The 17607-nt window shown below is 38.8% G+C and overlaps 1 protein-coding gene across 1 annotated transcript; it reads left to right on the top strand.

The window, feature by feature from the left end:
* The first annotated feature begins 441 nt into the window (after window positions 1-441).
* LOC126473206 (probable Bax inhibitor 1) lies at window positions 442-11653 on the top strand. The gene is made up of 5 exons (XM_050100109.1): window positions 442-684; window positions 1196-1425; window positions 9191-9417; window positions 10530-10700; window positions 11055-11653. The coding sequence occupies exons 1-5, from the start codon at window positions 641-643 to the stop codon at window positions 11079-11081; spliced, it is 699 nt and encodes a 232-aa protein (XP_049956066.1). The 5' UTR covers window positions 442-640; the 3' UTR covers window positions 11082-11653.
* The last annotated feature ends 5954 nt before the right edge of the window (window positions 11654-17607 follow it).

Here is a 17607-nt window from a genome sequence, read left to right as displayed (position 1 = left end):
AACTCGTGCAACATACAGCTGCCAAAACTTCCATTTCAGACACAACTCAGTTACCCACAAAACGACGAAACTGAAGTGTATACTGGTGTCGCCGTGTCTACAGTCATATATGAAACCACTTGCGTGCAACTCAATGTCGTCGTGTAAACTAGGCTTTACGTTGTAGATATCATTTCTCTTATCGATATGTGTAGATGAGGGTCAAGGATCTTCGTGGTAAATATGTTTTGGCTTGTGGAATTTGTATCACTTATGGTATCTTATAGCCATACTTTCACCTATTGGAACTGGACTAAGAGAACTGACATTGTGTTGACGTTTCGTCGCCACTATTTGACGTTCCCTTGACATCTAGCGGGCATCGTCCTTATTTAGTTGTAGATATCGTTTCACGTATCGATATATCTAGTCGATATTCAAGGAGCTTCGTAGTAAATATGTGTTGGCTTGTGGGATGGTCGTACAAAATCTGATGTTTTGTGACGTAATAAAACAGTGACGTCTGTGAAGTGGGACGTGTACTTCCTGAAAATTAACCAGTCACGCATTAGCCAGTGGTGTTTTGTATCTGTTTCTAGAATATTAGTGAGAGCTCTCTCGAGTGGATATCTCGGTGTCTTGGCTTTAACCGAGTGACAAAATGGCCACTCTACACAGTTTTGTGCGCAACTTTAATTCTAAACTGTAAGTAAGCTTGTTGGGGGAGTTATTAAATTGTGATATGTGAAGTACTGCGCAATACTGATAAGCTAACTGCATTCGTAATTTGATATGTATTACTATCAGTCTAACTTTGAGTTATGAAATCGCTAAGAAATATTAAATTACTTATTTTCAGTGTCCCATGTGTTTTGTTAATTAGAGAGATTAAATTAAAACGAGTGATTATTTCTGGGCGGGTCCAAACAGTGTAGTGGTTCAGACTACCAATAGTAATTATAGTGACATGTTAATTTGCGTTTTGAGTGCATGTTACTCGAATTTGGAAGAGGAAACCTTCAAGATTTTTGATTAAGATGCGTAGATACTGGCGACAGTGCTATTTTCCTATTGTTGGACTTTACTTCGTATCTTCCATGTCGATATAATTCAAATTAATTTGTAAATATTTGTGTTCAGTTAGTCTTTCCCTATATTGCCTTCGTAAAAAGAATTAGTGTTTAGAGTAATTAAAAGTTTTTAATGTGTGTTCTAGAGAGGCGCCTGTCCGACAGCATCTCCAGAATGTCTACGCCTGCTTAACTTTCTCAACTGCTGCTGCAGCTCTTGGAGCATACATTCATATATACACAGAAGTTTTTACTGCTGGATTTCTCAGTGCTCTAGGAGCCGTGGGTTTGCTGATGTTACTAATGGGAACACCGTATAATGGAAAAAACATGCAGCTGCGTTTGGGATATCTTCTGGGTTTTGCATTTTTTTCTGGTAAGTAACTTATCAAACACAACACACTGTTGTGTGAGTAGCTCTTTTTTGAAGAGCTTATCATCCAAGAAAAGTGTCACAATCATGTTCAGTACAGATTGCACAATGGTGGTGTCTAGTTGCATTGCATGAGCCTCAAAACTATAGTACGATAGAATGGTTACCTCTTTGAGTGGACGCGCTGTTTTTATGGTTAACGTTTTTTATGGTTGAGGCATGATCCTGTAGAGACACCAGCTGTACAGAGGTTCTTTATTGAAAAGACAATGTTTCATGTTGGTGTAAAAGCGAGTGTGCTAAAACATCAAAAACCAACAGAAAAAAACATTGTGCAAATTCCACTAGATCCGAAGAGAAATGAGGTGGGTATAACTGAGGTTCTGCTTTTATTAAAGTAATTTACCTTGACTTTATAGATGAAATCGTAAACTATATAAATAAACAGTGAGACACACATCGATTCTCGTGCAAAAGAGGTAATAAAGTGACGAAATAGTGTCTGTGTTTGGGATTCTTTCTTTTATATATAATTTTTTTTTTTAAAAAAAAGAAAAAAGACAATGCTATCGTGCTTATGTACTGGAACTCTGGGCAGCAGATGGAACAGGAATGCTACTGCTTAGGACTGCAGTGAGTTACAATAGGTTTCAGTTTTTTCTATGCTGTATGTGGTTTATTGATATGGGAATGCGGAATGACAGGAGAGTACCTAATAAGTTGGTTGCAGTTCGCACAGTATCTGATCTCTTTGCTGCTAACTGCCAACGTTATTACAGCCTGGTAAATTTACGATAGATGACATGCTTCACCCCTATGGTGACCGCATTGGCTACTTTTCTTTTTTCTGAACATTGCCATAATTACTTCGCAAACAAATTGTCTGTGAAAAGTGTTATGAAAGTGAACATACATCAGAAAAACTGGCTAAATTGTTATTCAAAGAATATATAGAGCATAAGCTTCTGTTACAAATGTTGAAGATAGTGAATATGAACGGCTTTCTTCAGTAAATGTTATAGTTTAAGAAAAGTTTGTTTTTACTGACAAATTACCATGTTGTGAATTTTACTAGCATGCCTGCTAATCTGACAACAGTAGGTGCACCTGATGGAGGGTTAATAATGGGAGTACCCAGGTTTTTATGATATTTCAATAAGATACGTTTTCTTCAATGGCAGAAATGTTAGATTAACTGAATTCTTGACAGACCTGCAGCAAACTGGGCTATGCTGCAGGTTAGTCGGTCACTAAAAGCTCTATTCCAAAGAAATATTGTCAGTGTTCTATTCTTCTAATCTGTGCACCTGTATGTCACATGCTACTACATTATTACATCATGCTACAAAGCAAACATCCTACATGTTCTGTTGGTGTGAATCTTTTGTATGTGGCATCATCTATGAAACATGGGGCTTCTAGAATACTTTCCTGTATTGCTCAAATGCTACAATTAGACGTTCTGTCTCTGTCTTACTGTTTCTCATTGTGGTTTATGTAAACGTTGAGACATGCAGCTTAGGACAGCACAGTTGTTTTCATTTTTCTCCTCACTTAGATGATTGTTGCTTTTAACAAGTTAAGTGTGTTAAAGGCAACCAGTTGTAGCTTGGATCAACTCTGGTTTTTTAATATTTTGTATTAGTAAACCCCTTACAGTATTTGTAAAGGGTACACAGTGTGCAGGCTCATTGCTGCTTGGAGTGATGCAAAATGGGTTAATGTTTTATGCAGGCCTAAGTGGAATTGCCCCAGTGACACACACACAATGAAGTACTTTAAACTGTAAAGTGTGTCATTTCTAGAAAAGTTGGTAGCTGTCAAACTGTGAAAGAGATTGAATAATCTTTTGATTTCTTGGCATTTGTTGACACTAACAGGCCTATGTGCTATCATATTTGATTACATTGGCCATTAAAATGTGATGATTAACTCACTGTGTCTGTTGCTTTTATCATCACCAGTATCCAGGTGTAATTTCTGAATCTGGTTGTGGTTAATGTTAGATATGAACATCTTAATGTCATCGACACTTTAATTAATGAATTCCTACAGCCCTGTTTTGTCTTGCTGCGGTTGTACGGCAGTGTGCTGCATACCATATGATGTTTCCCTGTAGCTGTAATGTTGATTATGGGATCCCCCTCCTCCCCTCCCCCATGCCCTCCTCTCCATTTAAAGAGTACAGAACCTTCTACCTTGTGCAGCCATGATTGCAATCTCCCCCTTCTCTCTCTCTCTCTCTCTCTCTCTCTCTCTCTCTGCAACTGTTTTTACCTTAGTGTGTTTCTGTCAACCATGACAACCTAGAGTTGATATTGTTGTGAGGACACAATTTAGTTTTGGGTTTGGTTCGTGGTATAAAGGGACCAAACTATAGGGTCATCAGTCCACAATGTCGTCGGGCCAGTTTTGTGGAAGTGGCAAAATTCATCTGTTTGTGATTGGCTTTTGTCGCTGTTGCCCAGAGCTGCAATTTACCATCCCTGACTCATCTTTGAGTTGGATCAACACATCCAATTATGTCTTTCATATGTGATGCCCCATACGACAAGACTCATTACTTAGTCTTTTTTGCCAGTTTTTGATAGCAGTTAACTTAGCTGTGCAAGACTTTTTTTATTTTGGGTTAACAAAAAGGCAAAGATTATGATAATAGACAGGAACATACAATTGATTGCATTGTCTATTAGGCCTTGGTGGGTCAAAAAAGAGGATGTTTCTACACAGTAAATGTGGCATAGAATTGCTGTAGGTAGGGATGCTGCATTGTAGCTGACAGTGATTGGGAAAAGTCGAACCTTAATGAAACATAATAAATTGAGAGCGCTGAAATCTCTGCTGTTTCCTGTCTGATGCTGAAACATGGACAATAAGTAAAGCAGAAACAACTGATGCTTTTGAGATGTGTGCATATAGGAAGTTGCTGAAAATATCATGGATTGGCAAATGGACCAAGTCATTCCTTCAAGAGCTCAGGGAGGACAAGAGGTTCAGTTTTTGTTTACAGTGAATTCTGCAGTTCTTTTGTCACATACTTAGAAGACAGAGGATAACTTGCTAAGCTGATCATCCAATGCAAGGTTGAAGGGAAAAGATTGCAGACCACTGAGAAGAGGTGGATGGAACAGATAAAGAAGACACGCCAAACATGGGACCAGCTACTCAGGGATGCAGATGACTGGGAAAAATGGAGACGAAGCTGTTAAGAGGGTCGTGTTATGGGTCACCAATTTTCAAATGTGAAACAACACAATACCACCTTGATAAACCGATGACATCATAAATTTCTAGGTAATACGGGCCTTATAGACAGCCAGTGAAAGCATGGACAGACTGAGAAAGTAACTGGACCTCCATAAGATTAGGGGATTTTGGGCGTTGTTCTTCTGGTAGGAAATGAGGTTTTTGTCAGGAATGTTATGATAACTAGACTGTCACCTTCCAGTGTAACCACCTCAGACAATGCTGCAGTTAAGTCTATCACCACAACTTCCACAAGAAAAAATGCGGAGGGTGACATCAGCATTGTAACGAGAGTTGCAGTACTGTGAATTTTAATGACCATGTTCTCTCCGTTGATTCGTGTAGGTGTAGTAGACAACACAATCTAAGACGCCACCCATAAGAACCAGATGACGAGAAAGTCCACTGACAGTTTAAACAACCGGCTTGTAATGATGACACTCTTCCTATACTAAAACCCCATACATATCACTCCCAGAGGATTGGCAAAGATAAGATTCTGCAGCAATTACAGCTCACACACAGTCATTAAAATGATAATTTTTCCCGTGCTCCATTTGTGAATGAAATGGAAAAAGCCATACTAACTGGTGTTCTGCTGTACTGTTCAGTGGTTCACAAAATGTAGGTGTGACAGACGTTAGACATATCTGTGTAACATACGCAATGCTTAAAAATTTGTTGGCTCACGTGCTTCACTAGACCCAAAATTTTACAAGAACCCTTTAGCCAGTTATTTTCAGGGATATGCAGTAATCAACCTAAAGTGTATTGTATTTTATAAAGTGGCAAAAGCTTCTACAAGCTGAACATTGTGTTACGAGCAGTGTGAAAATGTTTTGGTGTTCGTTACTTCAACCGTCAGTGATGGTTCGAAATTTTTTTTCTGTAGTTCTCACCCTGTGTAGAAAGGTGTCTCCTCTTTCTTTTTACTGGGTTGACAGAAAGTAATAGTGTTTCTAGTTTTCTTGTTTTCTTTCTTCCTTTCTTCCTTATTAGACAGTGTTGAGACTGCCTCCTGTGTGCCTTTATCTATCATTAAGTAGAACTGCTCATCTCACAGGTCTTCAGTTTTCATTTCCATTCTTCTGGATATTATTCTGAGCTGCAGCTTGGTGGCATGAACCATGATACTGATGGCATGGATACCATTTCCTCCAATGATTTAAGAAATTTCATAGGCTGTCCCATCTGCCTTGTTTGTTTGAAAATCTTCCAAAGCTCTTGTCACTACTGGATCATCTATGTTCTCCAAAAGTACGACCCACATTCAGATATTTCATACCCCTCTTAGAGCCTTCAATGACTAGTGAAGCAGAATATTGTCAAATGATCTTTCACAAATCCGAAAGAAATTCTGCTCGTATGCAAAGGCTGCTAGCGGCACCAAAGTTAGTGTCCATTCCCTAGCAAGTGAGACAGGAACTGAAATTGAAGGTAGCAAAGCAAGAGCTGAAATGCTTTACTCTGTTTTCAAGTGTACCTTTTTTTGGGGGGGGGGGGCATGAGAATTGCCCCAGTTTAATCCTCACACAATTCAAACGATGAGTGAAATTAGTGGTGTTGACAAACAGCTGGAATCATTAAAATTTAATAAAGCTTCATGACACGATGAGATTCCTATCAGATTTTATACTGAATTTGTGGCTGTCAGCACCTCTTCTATAGTTGGAGTCAGGAATAATGGCAGTAGAGTTTAGGTCTGTTATGCGCATTTGCCACACATTCTCTGACAATGAATGAGTGTTCAGTGGTGTTTTCAGTGCCCTACTGTGAATTTTGTAGCCAATGTGATCTTCAAACATGGTCGTAGTGAGTAAAAATGAGAAGTTGAGAAGTTCCCATATGATCATGTGATGTACAAACTAATCTGCAACCAGTGTGCTGCTTTGCTCATTGGCATGACGACTAACAAGCTGTCTGTATGCATGTATGGCCACTGACTGTAGCAAAGAGACAGCTTGACCAAACAGTTGCTGAACAAGCTGCCCAACACTGCTTCACAGCCTGTGCCATCTGGATCCTTCGTACCAACACTAGCTTTTCTGAATTGCACAGTTGGTAACTCTCCCTGCAATATATTCTATGTTCCCGAAAGCCCTCTCCCCGCATGACTTCAGCCTTCACCACTCCTTGTCCTTCACTTACATATCACCTTCCATGCTCCCACTCCAGGACAGTGCAGTCTCTTAGTCCACTAATGCACCACTAGTCCTTCTTCCCTTCTTTCTCACCCCCTCCCAACCAATAAAAACAACCTACTGAGTGCTCCTATCAGCCCTACCTTGTGGCAGCCACATCCCTAAATGCTCCCACAAGCAGGACTATACCTTCAACCACTCTACCCCACTATCCTGACCCTCCCCATCCTAAAGGAAGTAGGTTACAGTACACTTGTTCGCCCACTTCTTGGATGTTGCTCACCAGTGTGGGATCCGTACCAGATAGGGTTGATAGAGATAGAGAAGATCCAACGGAGAGCAGAGCGCTTCATTAAAGGATCATTTAGTTATCGTGAAAGCTTTACGGAGATGATAAACTCCAGTGGAAGTCTCTGCAGGAGAGACACTCAGTAGCTTGGTACAGGCTTTTATTGAAGTTTCAAGAACATACCTTCACCGAGGAGTCAAGCAGTATATCTCGCGAAGATACCATGAGGATAAAATCAGAGAGATTAGAGCCCACACAGAGGCATACTGACAATCTTTCTTTCCACGAACAATAAGAGACTGGAATAGAAGGGAGAACCAATAGAGGTACTCAAGGTACCCTCCGCCACACACTGTCAGGTGGCTTGCGGAGTATGGATGTAGATGTATTCTGTCTCACTACCACCACCACCACCACCACCACCACCACCACCACCACCACCACTGGATTGCTTCTCCCATCAGGTGCGCCTGCCCGTGGTTTTTGTCTATTGGACAATGCCTTTTGGTTAAAAGGCAAAATGTGTAACAGTCCTTTTCTTGTGCCTCTCTGCGACTGTAATCTATCCTTTCCACAGTATTGTTATTCCATCCTAGACTTTCCATTGTTTGGTTAAAGTGTTTCTTTTGTTATCTACATTTTCTTCGCATGTACCTTTCTGGAGCCTGCATTTGTCTGCCCAACTTTTGTGACTACCATATGTAGGAATGCCCTCTATTCCTCAGCTGAACTCTGTGTGATATTCGCTATTGCAATATCTGCACTCTCAGAGAATTCAGAATGTTTTGTATGCTTGCAGATACAACAAAACGAGTGACGTGAGAGCTTAGCATAGCTTTAATCAAGACCGTATCTCAGATTTCCAAAGAAAGAGTGAGCTAGCATGAATGGTCTATCGAATGAGAGCTAGCATGAATGGTCTATCGAACGAAAAATCCTAATACACAAGCTGGTTTTTTATTTGCAGAAATTTTAGTGTGTCATAAACTGCATTGATGTGATGGGATTAATGTGGAGTCTGGGTATTTGAGGAGACTAGCTCCACCTATGCCACTTGCCTGTTACGGTTCTGGTTAGCGGAATGGGTATGGTGCATAGTCCTCAACCAGGAGACATATTGCTTCCTAGTGATCGAATGTGCATGTATGTCGCTCTGCGGGTAGGCCGGAGAGGGCTTAGGTGTTGGCACATTGAGTGGTGGAGTGATAGTGGATATCATGATGATAGTTTTTGGGAAAGAAAGCCCACCACTGCAGATATGGCACTGCCATTTCAGGAAGATTAGACCAATAGAGAAACAGGTTGTGGTTTGCACAGTTTTGTATGTTGTTTCCGAACTTCTTCTCTATTTTGAAATAATTTAGACCACTGATGATGTTAGAGGTTACAGTGAAGGCCTTTCTGTGGTACAGAATTGCATCATTGCCTTATTGTTTCATGTCGCTGTGATCATGATAGTTTCGAGACTTGCATGTCACTGTGCTTGATGCAGATTGCCAGATTGCAGACCATTCAGAACTGATGTTTTTCATGTGTAGCCAATTCAGTAGGCCCTGAGGGGTGCCTTCGGAGTCAATTTGCAACCTTACCCAGAAATGAACTATATTCTTGCAAATTCTTCAAGACTAGTATATTATTTGTGGCACTGGTGTGCTGTGCTGCTGGGAGTGAAAGCTCAATTTATGTAATATGTAGTCCAAATATGTATTTCTGTGTTGAAACTGTGTGTGTGTGTGTGTGTGTGTGTGTGTGTGTGTGTGTGTGTGTGTGTGTGTGTGTGTGTGTGTGTGTGTGTGTGTGAGAGAGAGAGAGAGAGAGAGAGAGAGAGAGAGAGAGAGAGAGAGAGAGAGAGAGAGAATTGTTCGCTTCGATACCCTGGGAGCTGACAATATGTATTTGCTAACAGAAGTGTACAATTAAGTTTATCCCAGTAATGAGCAGATTCTGTTGCTTGTGTTCAGTGTTTACAACAAAAGTAATAAAAGAACTGATCACTAAAGGAAGGTATATAAGTAGTTTCTATTGATAAGTGTCTTCTCTTTCTAATTATTCCAGGTGGCATTGTATGATTTCCATTTATTGTTAATTGCAGGACATGGAATGGGCCCACTACTGGATGCTGTAATCGAGGTTGATCCGAGCATAATTGTAACAGCATTTTTCTGCACCTGCATAATCTTCGTTTCGTTCTCTCTTTGTGCAATGTTCGCTGAGAGAGGGCGATGGCTTTATCTGGGAGGTACCCTGCTGTCATTAGTCAGCACACTTTTCATATTTTCAGTGATCAACGTATTTGTCGGCTCATATTATTTGTTCCAGGTAATAAGTTTTTGATTTTATTTTTAGTTGTTTAGAATAGCACTGTTTCAGCACAGTATTTCAGGTGTAAATTTGTATGATTGGGATCTTGAATTAGAACATGTAACGGCATATGATTGTTTAGATGGTGTTTTGAGAAAATTTTTCACTACTTTCCAGAGAATATCAGCTTTTAGTTAAAAAATATTCGTTGTTTGTGTGGGTTGTGACATTGTAGATAAGGAGTGTTTAAATTTAGAATTTTGTAGCTTTACTCTTGAAGCACTGTTTATCGACTAGATGAATAACCTTTTGAGTGATGTTATTACTAAAATTTATTGCGGCTCAGGGAATTTGGGCATGTAGCAGGCATGGTGCCAGTTAAAAGGTAGTTTCCAAGGACATAAGTCTGTTTTGAAGAAGACTATTTAGTACTGTTTGGGCACTCTATTACCTGATACTGTTTTCCATTATTAGATTTACACAGTTCACTGTTGGGAGATGTGACTAAAATATTGTGGCTGTTTAGCGGTCGTTTCAGTGTGTACATGTTAATTTTTGCGCACAACTTTCAGTTAATTGTGAATTTTATATCTGTATAGCTGTACTTTCAGCTCAGCCCCCCTCCCCCAAGTTGTGGCAGTTTGGTGCAACGTAACTATTAGGTGTAACAATACCAGAGAAGGGAAGCTGCTAATCACCATGTAGTGGAGATGCTGAGTCATGATAGGCGCAAGAAAAAGATTCACACGATTATAGCTTTCAGCCATTAAGGCCTTGTCAGCAGTAGACACTCACCCACCCACTCACGCAAACGCAACTTGCACACACGTCTGCAGTCTCGGAGAGCTGAAACCACTAGGTGTGTTATAGTTGTGCTATGGATAATGTGTGTAAGGTGTTTATAATGTATGTCTTAGTGATAATGTTTAGAAGTCACTTCAGTGTTCACTGACATAATTACGTGTGCACAGTCCTTGTCAGATACAACCAATTACAGCTATTTGAAAGTGAGTTTGTGCTAATACTTGGACTGGTAATAAATTACTTGTTCTTCAGATAGTTCTCATCATATTATTTCCCTCTTCCCTTTTACAATAATTAATTTAGCACTGTGTTTAATGTGTTCACAGGCTTCTCTGTACATTGGTTTGGCCTTGATGTGTGCCTTCGTCCTGTATGACACCCAACTGATTATTGAAAAAAGAAGAAATGGTGACAAGGATTTTGTTGAACATTCACTTGACTTGTTCATTGATTTCATTGGAATATTTAGACGCCTAGTAATTATTTTGACCCAGAAGGTAAGATTTGTTAGTTTTAGTATTTTGAAAAACTTGTTTTCACATTTAATACACATCAAAGATGCATAAATGTACTGAGTATGTGATCTCTTACTGCATTGCAATATGATTCTTTATTTATAAAATCATTGCACTCTAATACCTGTTTAAGGAATGGGAAATTCAAACGTTTTAGAATCTTTCGGTTATGAGATGTTCGTATACATGGTGTTGCAAATGTTAAAAATACTTTTTATTGTATTACCAGCCCACAGAATAGCTGTGTATGTCTATAGTTTTATTTGACATGGTTATTACAAGATTTTCTGTTAGACTTTTATAACAATAAATGAACATTTTCTTTTTGTGCTACAGGAGCAGAAGAAACGTCGCAGAGACTGAGCCTCAATGAAAAATTATTATAATTATTTTTTTTAAAGTCTAACATAAATTGACTTTTTTTTTTGGTATGTGGGATATGAATACGTATGTGTTCAATTTACACCAAATGTTGCAATTGTGAAAGTGTACTTGTGTTCGAATAAGAAACATAAATGTAAAAATAGTGATTGTCCAGTTTCACAAATTGAATGAGTGTTCTGTTAAGATAAATTTGAATGTTTCCCTTCCATATGACTACCTGTAAATTAGTAGCCTAGACGTTTTCACATTTACAGTGAAATTTTATGTATTTTTCATGAAAATGTAGGACTGTTAGTTAACTTACACACAAATACACAGATAGATAATTAGAAATGAATGTGTGTTGATATTTTTGAGAAGTCCCATCAGAATAGTCATGTTACTTAATCACAGTACCATTATTGTGTATTCTATATAACTTAAAACTACAGCTGCATTTATTGGCATAACATTTTAGCCTGTGAAGTCTGATAGCACAGTTTTCATTTTATCCGTATGTTTCAATGATATTGATATTTGTTTTTCATTAAATTCTCAAATATTTTTGTGCATTTTGTATTTTATTTGACTGTTCCTATCCCACTCTTTTGTTATTAACAAAATACTATATGTATCACAACTTCATGAAGCAACACATTATAAACTGATTTATAGGGGCTGTTGAATTGTTCTGTTCCGAAGAATTTAGATGTTAAAGCAGGTCCACATTATTGCACAGTTACATATTTCTCTTAGAAAATGGAGGGAAAAAAGTTGGTCAGTCAAATAGAACACAAGATTCACCAATGAAGAAATAGCTTTTTTGAAAAAAAGGGGGGGGGGGCTGGAGGGAAGAGGTGTACTGTTTCCTTCAGAGTGGAATTGTAGTAGTAGTAGTAGTAGTAGTAGTAGTAACTTCTGGATAAACATAGTGTTGTTATTGTAGATCGAATAAAAGTGTTGTGGATATATTTGGAAAAACAAATCTCAAGATAGTTAGCAGTAGCAGCCAAACTGGATGAGCTGATTGGAGGGAATATAAGTACGGGATAGGTGTTTGAAAAATGAAAGGTGCAAGTCTTGTATAAAATTTGGAAAGGGTATTAAAGGTAAGTCTGTAAAAGGGAGAATAAAGTGGATGATGGCTTGATACTGACATTACGTCTTTCGTGCTGGTGAGAAATATGGCTATTATATTAAAGGCCTCTCAGGAATGTTGTAGGTTTTGTGTTTTGCATAGACATCTAGCAGATGATGCCTTTAGTAGTACCTGAGATTTAAAACTGTAAAAGTTGGTTGGACTGCAGTCACATTGCAAATCTGTGCCCCAGCTGGAATGAATTGGCTGACTCCCATAAATAGTTGAAATCTGTCTTGATTACTGTTAAACAAATTGAAAATACTGCAATGGATATGTTTGGCTCAGTCATGTATCTCTAGTTACCCATAGTATCTCAAGTATTACCTGTTCCGACTGGCATGGCTTACCCCCATGAAATTAGACCTGCTGTCTGTGTTTGTGTAAGAGTGACATACCTGTGGATCTCAATGTGCTCAGAAAACGGTAGATGGTGTTAAGTAGTTGGTATGTTACAAACATCTGTCATCCAAAGAATTTTGAATTCTTCATGAAGTAATTGTAGTAATATGGCCAGGTGGGAAATCTACTGCATTCCACACGAAACTGAGGCAGATGTAGAAGAGGAGTTAAGAAAATGGTGGCAAGGACATCGATATGACATACGTATATGGGAGAACTGGCTCATTCAACACAAAAAGGTTGTCAAGGACAGAGATTGTGAACAGCCCTATGATCTCGGTGTAAGGGGGAGGGGGTGATCTTCCTTCTCTTTGCTGACTGGCAGAGGTGGTGGTGATAAGCGTTGCTCTTGGTGTGTTAACGAAGTGCCATGAAGCCAAAGTAAATACTCTCAATTTCGGTAATTGTAAGACAGCTTAATTCTGCTATTTGTGCCATATTGTTGGGTACTGCACTGTTCCTCCACATTACAATGGGCACATTTTCAATCTTTTGTGACATCTAGCATAATTAACAGGTGTGTAATGCACATAAGTGGCATTCCTTTCCCTTCTAACAAAATAGACAAAAAATATCCACTAGGAATGATTGTGGCTTTTGAAGATTCGCAAGCACTTGTATCAGACAAGAAGAAATGAATCAAATAGGTGTGAATATCAGGTATTTGTGATCAGTTTTAGAAGCATTAAGAAAAAGTGACAGAATTTAAAGAATTTGTGAAAAGCTGCAGGAGTTACATAATACTTTATTCTTAGGATTAGGTAAGCTCTAAGAATAGGATTTCTTAAACATACATATTTTACTGCTTGTTGTGGGAGATTTTGTATCTGTTGAATGAAGCACTTGAGTCTGTGTGCAAAATCATTTGATAAATCATCCTACTGGTCTGCAGGCACAGCCAAAGAAGTAACTTCAGGTAAAACCTATTCGTAAGTAAACGTACTCCTCAGGTCTTGAGTGCAAGATAATATTTGAAATGGTAATCTTTGTTTGACAAGACTAAATTTTCTATTGGATCATTCTAAGTGGTCTGTAAATGCTGTCTATACCAAGTATAATAGTTTGGAAATCTGTCCATGATGAATATGTTAGACCTATTGACAAACTAAAGAGTGAACTTGTTGAGGAAGTTTAAGTCCACATGTTCAGTGACATGGATAAGCTGATAGTCATGTCAGATGACTTAGCAACAATTGTCTCTGGCTAGGACTGTAAAAGTGACAGCAGCTAAAGTTCGAGAAAATACCTGATAAAGCCGTACAAAATAATTTAGCCTGAGAACATTGAAAGGTAGCAAAAATAGTCAGTCATTTATAAACAATGTTATGGTGCTTCTTAAACTTGCTAGTGAACAGCACTTCTACAGAAAGTTGAAGTGATGATTCACACATATTAATACAGACATGGGTTCTAAGAGTACAGTACATGAAGTCATCAATAATTAACTCGACAAATGTCTAATGTAAGAATTTTCAACATGCATGGTAGTTTCCATCTAAAAGTGTTCAAAATGCAGCAAACTCTGACATGGAGGATTGAACTTAATTATTAAGAAGTTTAGAGTGCCATTAGGCCGGTGGTGGCATTGTGGCAGTCATGTTAAATATGCCATGAAGGAAAGCCGAGAAATACCGACAAGATTTGCATGTTACTGAGTGGTCTATATGCATCACTATTAGCAGCAGAGAAGGCACAATCTTGCAAAAGTTGCAGCAAGTGAATTAATTCTGTTGTTACCATTAGTTTGTACCTGATTCCATGAACATGTCACCCTTCATAGAAAGAGCATCAGAATTGAGGTGCAGTTTATATGCCCAGTATAGATAACCTAAGGCCTCTGTAGCCGAGGTCGTTAACACACACTTGTGTAGTGGCATTCCACTCAGAGGTATGCTGGTTTGAATCAAAATGATTTTTTTTAAGAGCTTTTTTCGTACAAACTTCTTAGAGTCCAGAAACACTGATCATGGAAAATAAAACTTCACTTGTGCACCAGACGTCTTGAGAGCCAATAATGCAGGTAACCATGTGATTTAAGTATTTGCAGAAACTTGATTCTGTTGTGGACCAGTGTCTTCTAAGGTGTGGGGTGTGTAGCCAGATTTGTGTGATATGAGATCATCTCAACAGAAAGCAACATATTTTCTTGGACAGTGCTTTATTGACAAACCACTCTTCTGTGGCGTGTCCCAGAGAAACGAGCCCATTTGTCATGGGCTTTCCATTGGTGTTTTTCTCGTGACAATTATGTATGGGAAGATGTTAGATATGTTGTCAGACTTTAGACAAATGGGGAGGTTATTTATAAGAAAATTTTGTTATAAAATTTATGACATCCAACCAAGTATTTACAAAATATATTAATGTTAAGATAGACAACTTGCTCAAAAGGCAGAGACTCAGGTTGTGCTATTAACAAAATTTTATAGTTGTTGAATAATGATTAATGTTTCACAACTGGTCAACCATGTAATATAAATAACTGGAAGTGACAATATTTGACAATGTGAAATGGAATAATCAAATAATTTCACTCATGAGTTAAGTGAAAGGCAGATAATCAATTAATAGGATTTGGATAGATTTGTCTTCAGAAGTGGTTCATTATAAAGTGCTTGTGTGAGGTATTCAAAGATTCATTTGGTGTTATGAAAAAGAAAAAAAACTATGCATTGTGCAACTGGTCCTAGGATATTGCTCAAGTGTGTGGGACCTGTACAAGATAGGACCACTGGGGGATATTGAACATATACAGAGGAGGGAGAGTATCACAGAGATGCTGAAGGAACTGGAAGACTTGACAGGCATGAACTATCCTGAGAAAGTCTGTTAACACTTTGGCTGCGGCATCGGTGCAGGCGCGCAGCTCTCCAGTGCGGCCCGGCAACCCGCGAGTGCGGGCCGGTAACACTCCGAAAGTGCAGCTACCGCTCGTAACCGACGCTCCTAAGCACACCTGAGTTACAGGCTGACGTAAAGACCTTGTAAGATCTGTAGGGTCATGTTATATACCGACTTAATGATGACACCTTAGATGCATTACTTCAAATAAGCTTCGACTGTATTGTGGTCTTGTTTTAAAGTCTGTTTGCTGTCTGACACCTATACGGGTCACACAGGCGTCATTCAAATGTTCATTAGCCGTCATTACGAACAATATACATTCGATAACTGATCACAGAAAACAAAAGTTTACACGCTATGATGCTAGCTTAGACACTGCAACTAGACTGAGTAATCCGATAGTGAGCGCGGACGCTTATAAGCGTCAGCTGCACTGGCTCGTGGCTTGTTGTGACGCTTATAAGCGTCGGCCGCAGCGAAAGTGTTAACAAAGTTTCAAGAACCAGCTTTAAATGACTACTCCAGGAATATACAACCCCATATGTATCGCCCACATAGGGATCATGAGGATAAGATTAGAATAATTACTGTATGCACAGAGCCATTCAAACAATCATTCTTCCCATACTCCATATGTGAATGGAACATGAAGAAACCTAAGAACTAGTACAATGGGATGTACACTCTTCCATTCGCTTTGCGGTGGTTTACAGAGTGTAATTGTAGATGCACAGAAAATTCAAAATTCTGAGAAGAAAGCATAGACAATCTGGAGTGTTGTTAGACATGGAATGAATTAACTTGATGAGGCAAATGATGTATAATACATTCCGGGATTTCTTGTGCATCAGTTCACCTTTAGCTTTCTTTGATTACCTCCATTGTCTTCGTCAGGGTGACTGACTGCTGTCAAAATGGCTGCTGAGGTGGCCCTATATAGCCTATAGACAGCTTCCAATTGGTCGATAATTATGAAGTGCTATCGCAGGTGGTTTCAATATCTGCAATGGCGGTACCATGGATCCCATCATAACGTAAACATTACAAATATCTCTGGCTCTTCTCTGCATCGAGAGCTCACTTCTATGCATCACAAAGATTATATCTTCATGGTTGAAATTTGTCTCGCATATTATTATTCCTACTGCCTCTTTAGTTACAGAATCCCAGTCCTGGGACAAAATTTTTGTTTTGTCAAACAATATTTTGTGTGAGGCTGTGATCAGCAGCTGCAGATCTCTCCAGTTGTCAAGTTTTTTAATATGCCGTTGATGTTATGACGGTGGTCAGAAACGGTATTGGTGGAAAGACTGATATCATTGCTTCCATACTCATAAAGATATTATAAATCCCATGGATCCTGAGGCTGAGACTGTTAACAGGGCTTAGGATCTCCTTTCTCTTCTTAAGTTGTCAGAAAATAGATCTCGTATCTCGTCTTCCCAGAACTCTGCCTATTTTGCTGGATATAGCACCACAGAAAGGAAGGAATGCAGCCGGTGGCTCATCATGTGAATGTTCAAAATTTTCATGTTTCCTTTCCACTGAGGATGCTGCTTTCATATCACATGACACATAGCTGTTCTTTCGGAACACGTATTTCAGATGATAAATTTCAGTCTCTAATTGCTCCTAGTCAGCAACAGTTTTTGCTCTGTGTATTAGTGTCTTTAAAACTGCGCTCTTCTGAACTGGATAGTGAAAAATCTGTATGCTAAGATATAAATCAATGTGTGTTAGGTTGTGAGACACTGAATGGCCGATATGTCTGTAAGGATATTGTTGTACCAAAACAAGTAAAAATGGCAACCTTCCTTCTTTCTCTATTTTGACAGTGAACCAGATGTTTGGGTGCATACTGTTCCTGTGTCCATGGAAGTGTTCAGTTGGTACACATGTTCCTGAAGTATGCATTTTCAGCTGTTTTGAATATTTAATGTATAGTTGACAGTCAAAAAGGTTATACGCACTCCTTTGAGTGCTCACCAAATTTTTACTTTCGAAAAAGATTGATCAAATAATTTGCATAAACCTTTGCTCGAGAAATAGAATAAAGTGTATCACTGCATTCGAAAGATGACTCTGGCTTTTGACAAATCTACTATGAGTAAGTCAAGTGTTTACGAGTGGTTTCAACATTTT

Source organism: Schistocerca serialis, chromosome 4 (genome assembly GCF_023864345.2).
Source record: "Schistocerca serialis cubense isolate TAMUIC-IGC-003099 chromosome 4, iqSchSeri2.2, whole genome shotgun sequence".
Taxonomy (NCBI): Eukaryota; Metazoa; Arthropoda; class Insecta; order Orthoptera; family Acrididae; genus Schistocerca; species Schistocerca serialis.
Note: the sequence above shows the minus strand (reverse complement) of the source record. Positions and strands in the feature narration are given on the sequence as shown.

Bases quoted from the DNA above. Each gene is read 5' to 3' on its own strand.
- LOC126473206 (XM_050100109.1), top strand. From the start codon at position 641: ATGGCCACTCTACACAGTTTTGTGCGCAACTTTAATTCTAAACT. The intron at 685-1,195 runs GTAAGTAAGCTT...TGTGTGTTCTAG, and splicing joins CGCAACTTTAATTCTAAACT to AGAGGCGCCTGTCCGACAGC. The intron at 10,701-11,054 runs GTAAGATTTGTT...TTTGTGCTACAG, and splicing joins TAATTATTTTGACCCAGAAG to GAGCAGAAGAAACGTCGCAG.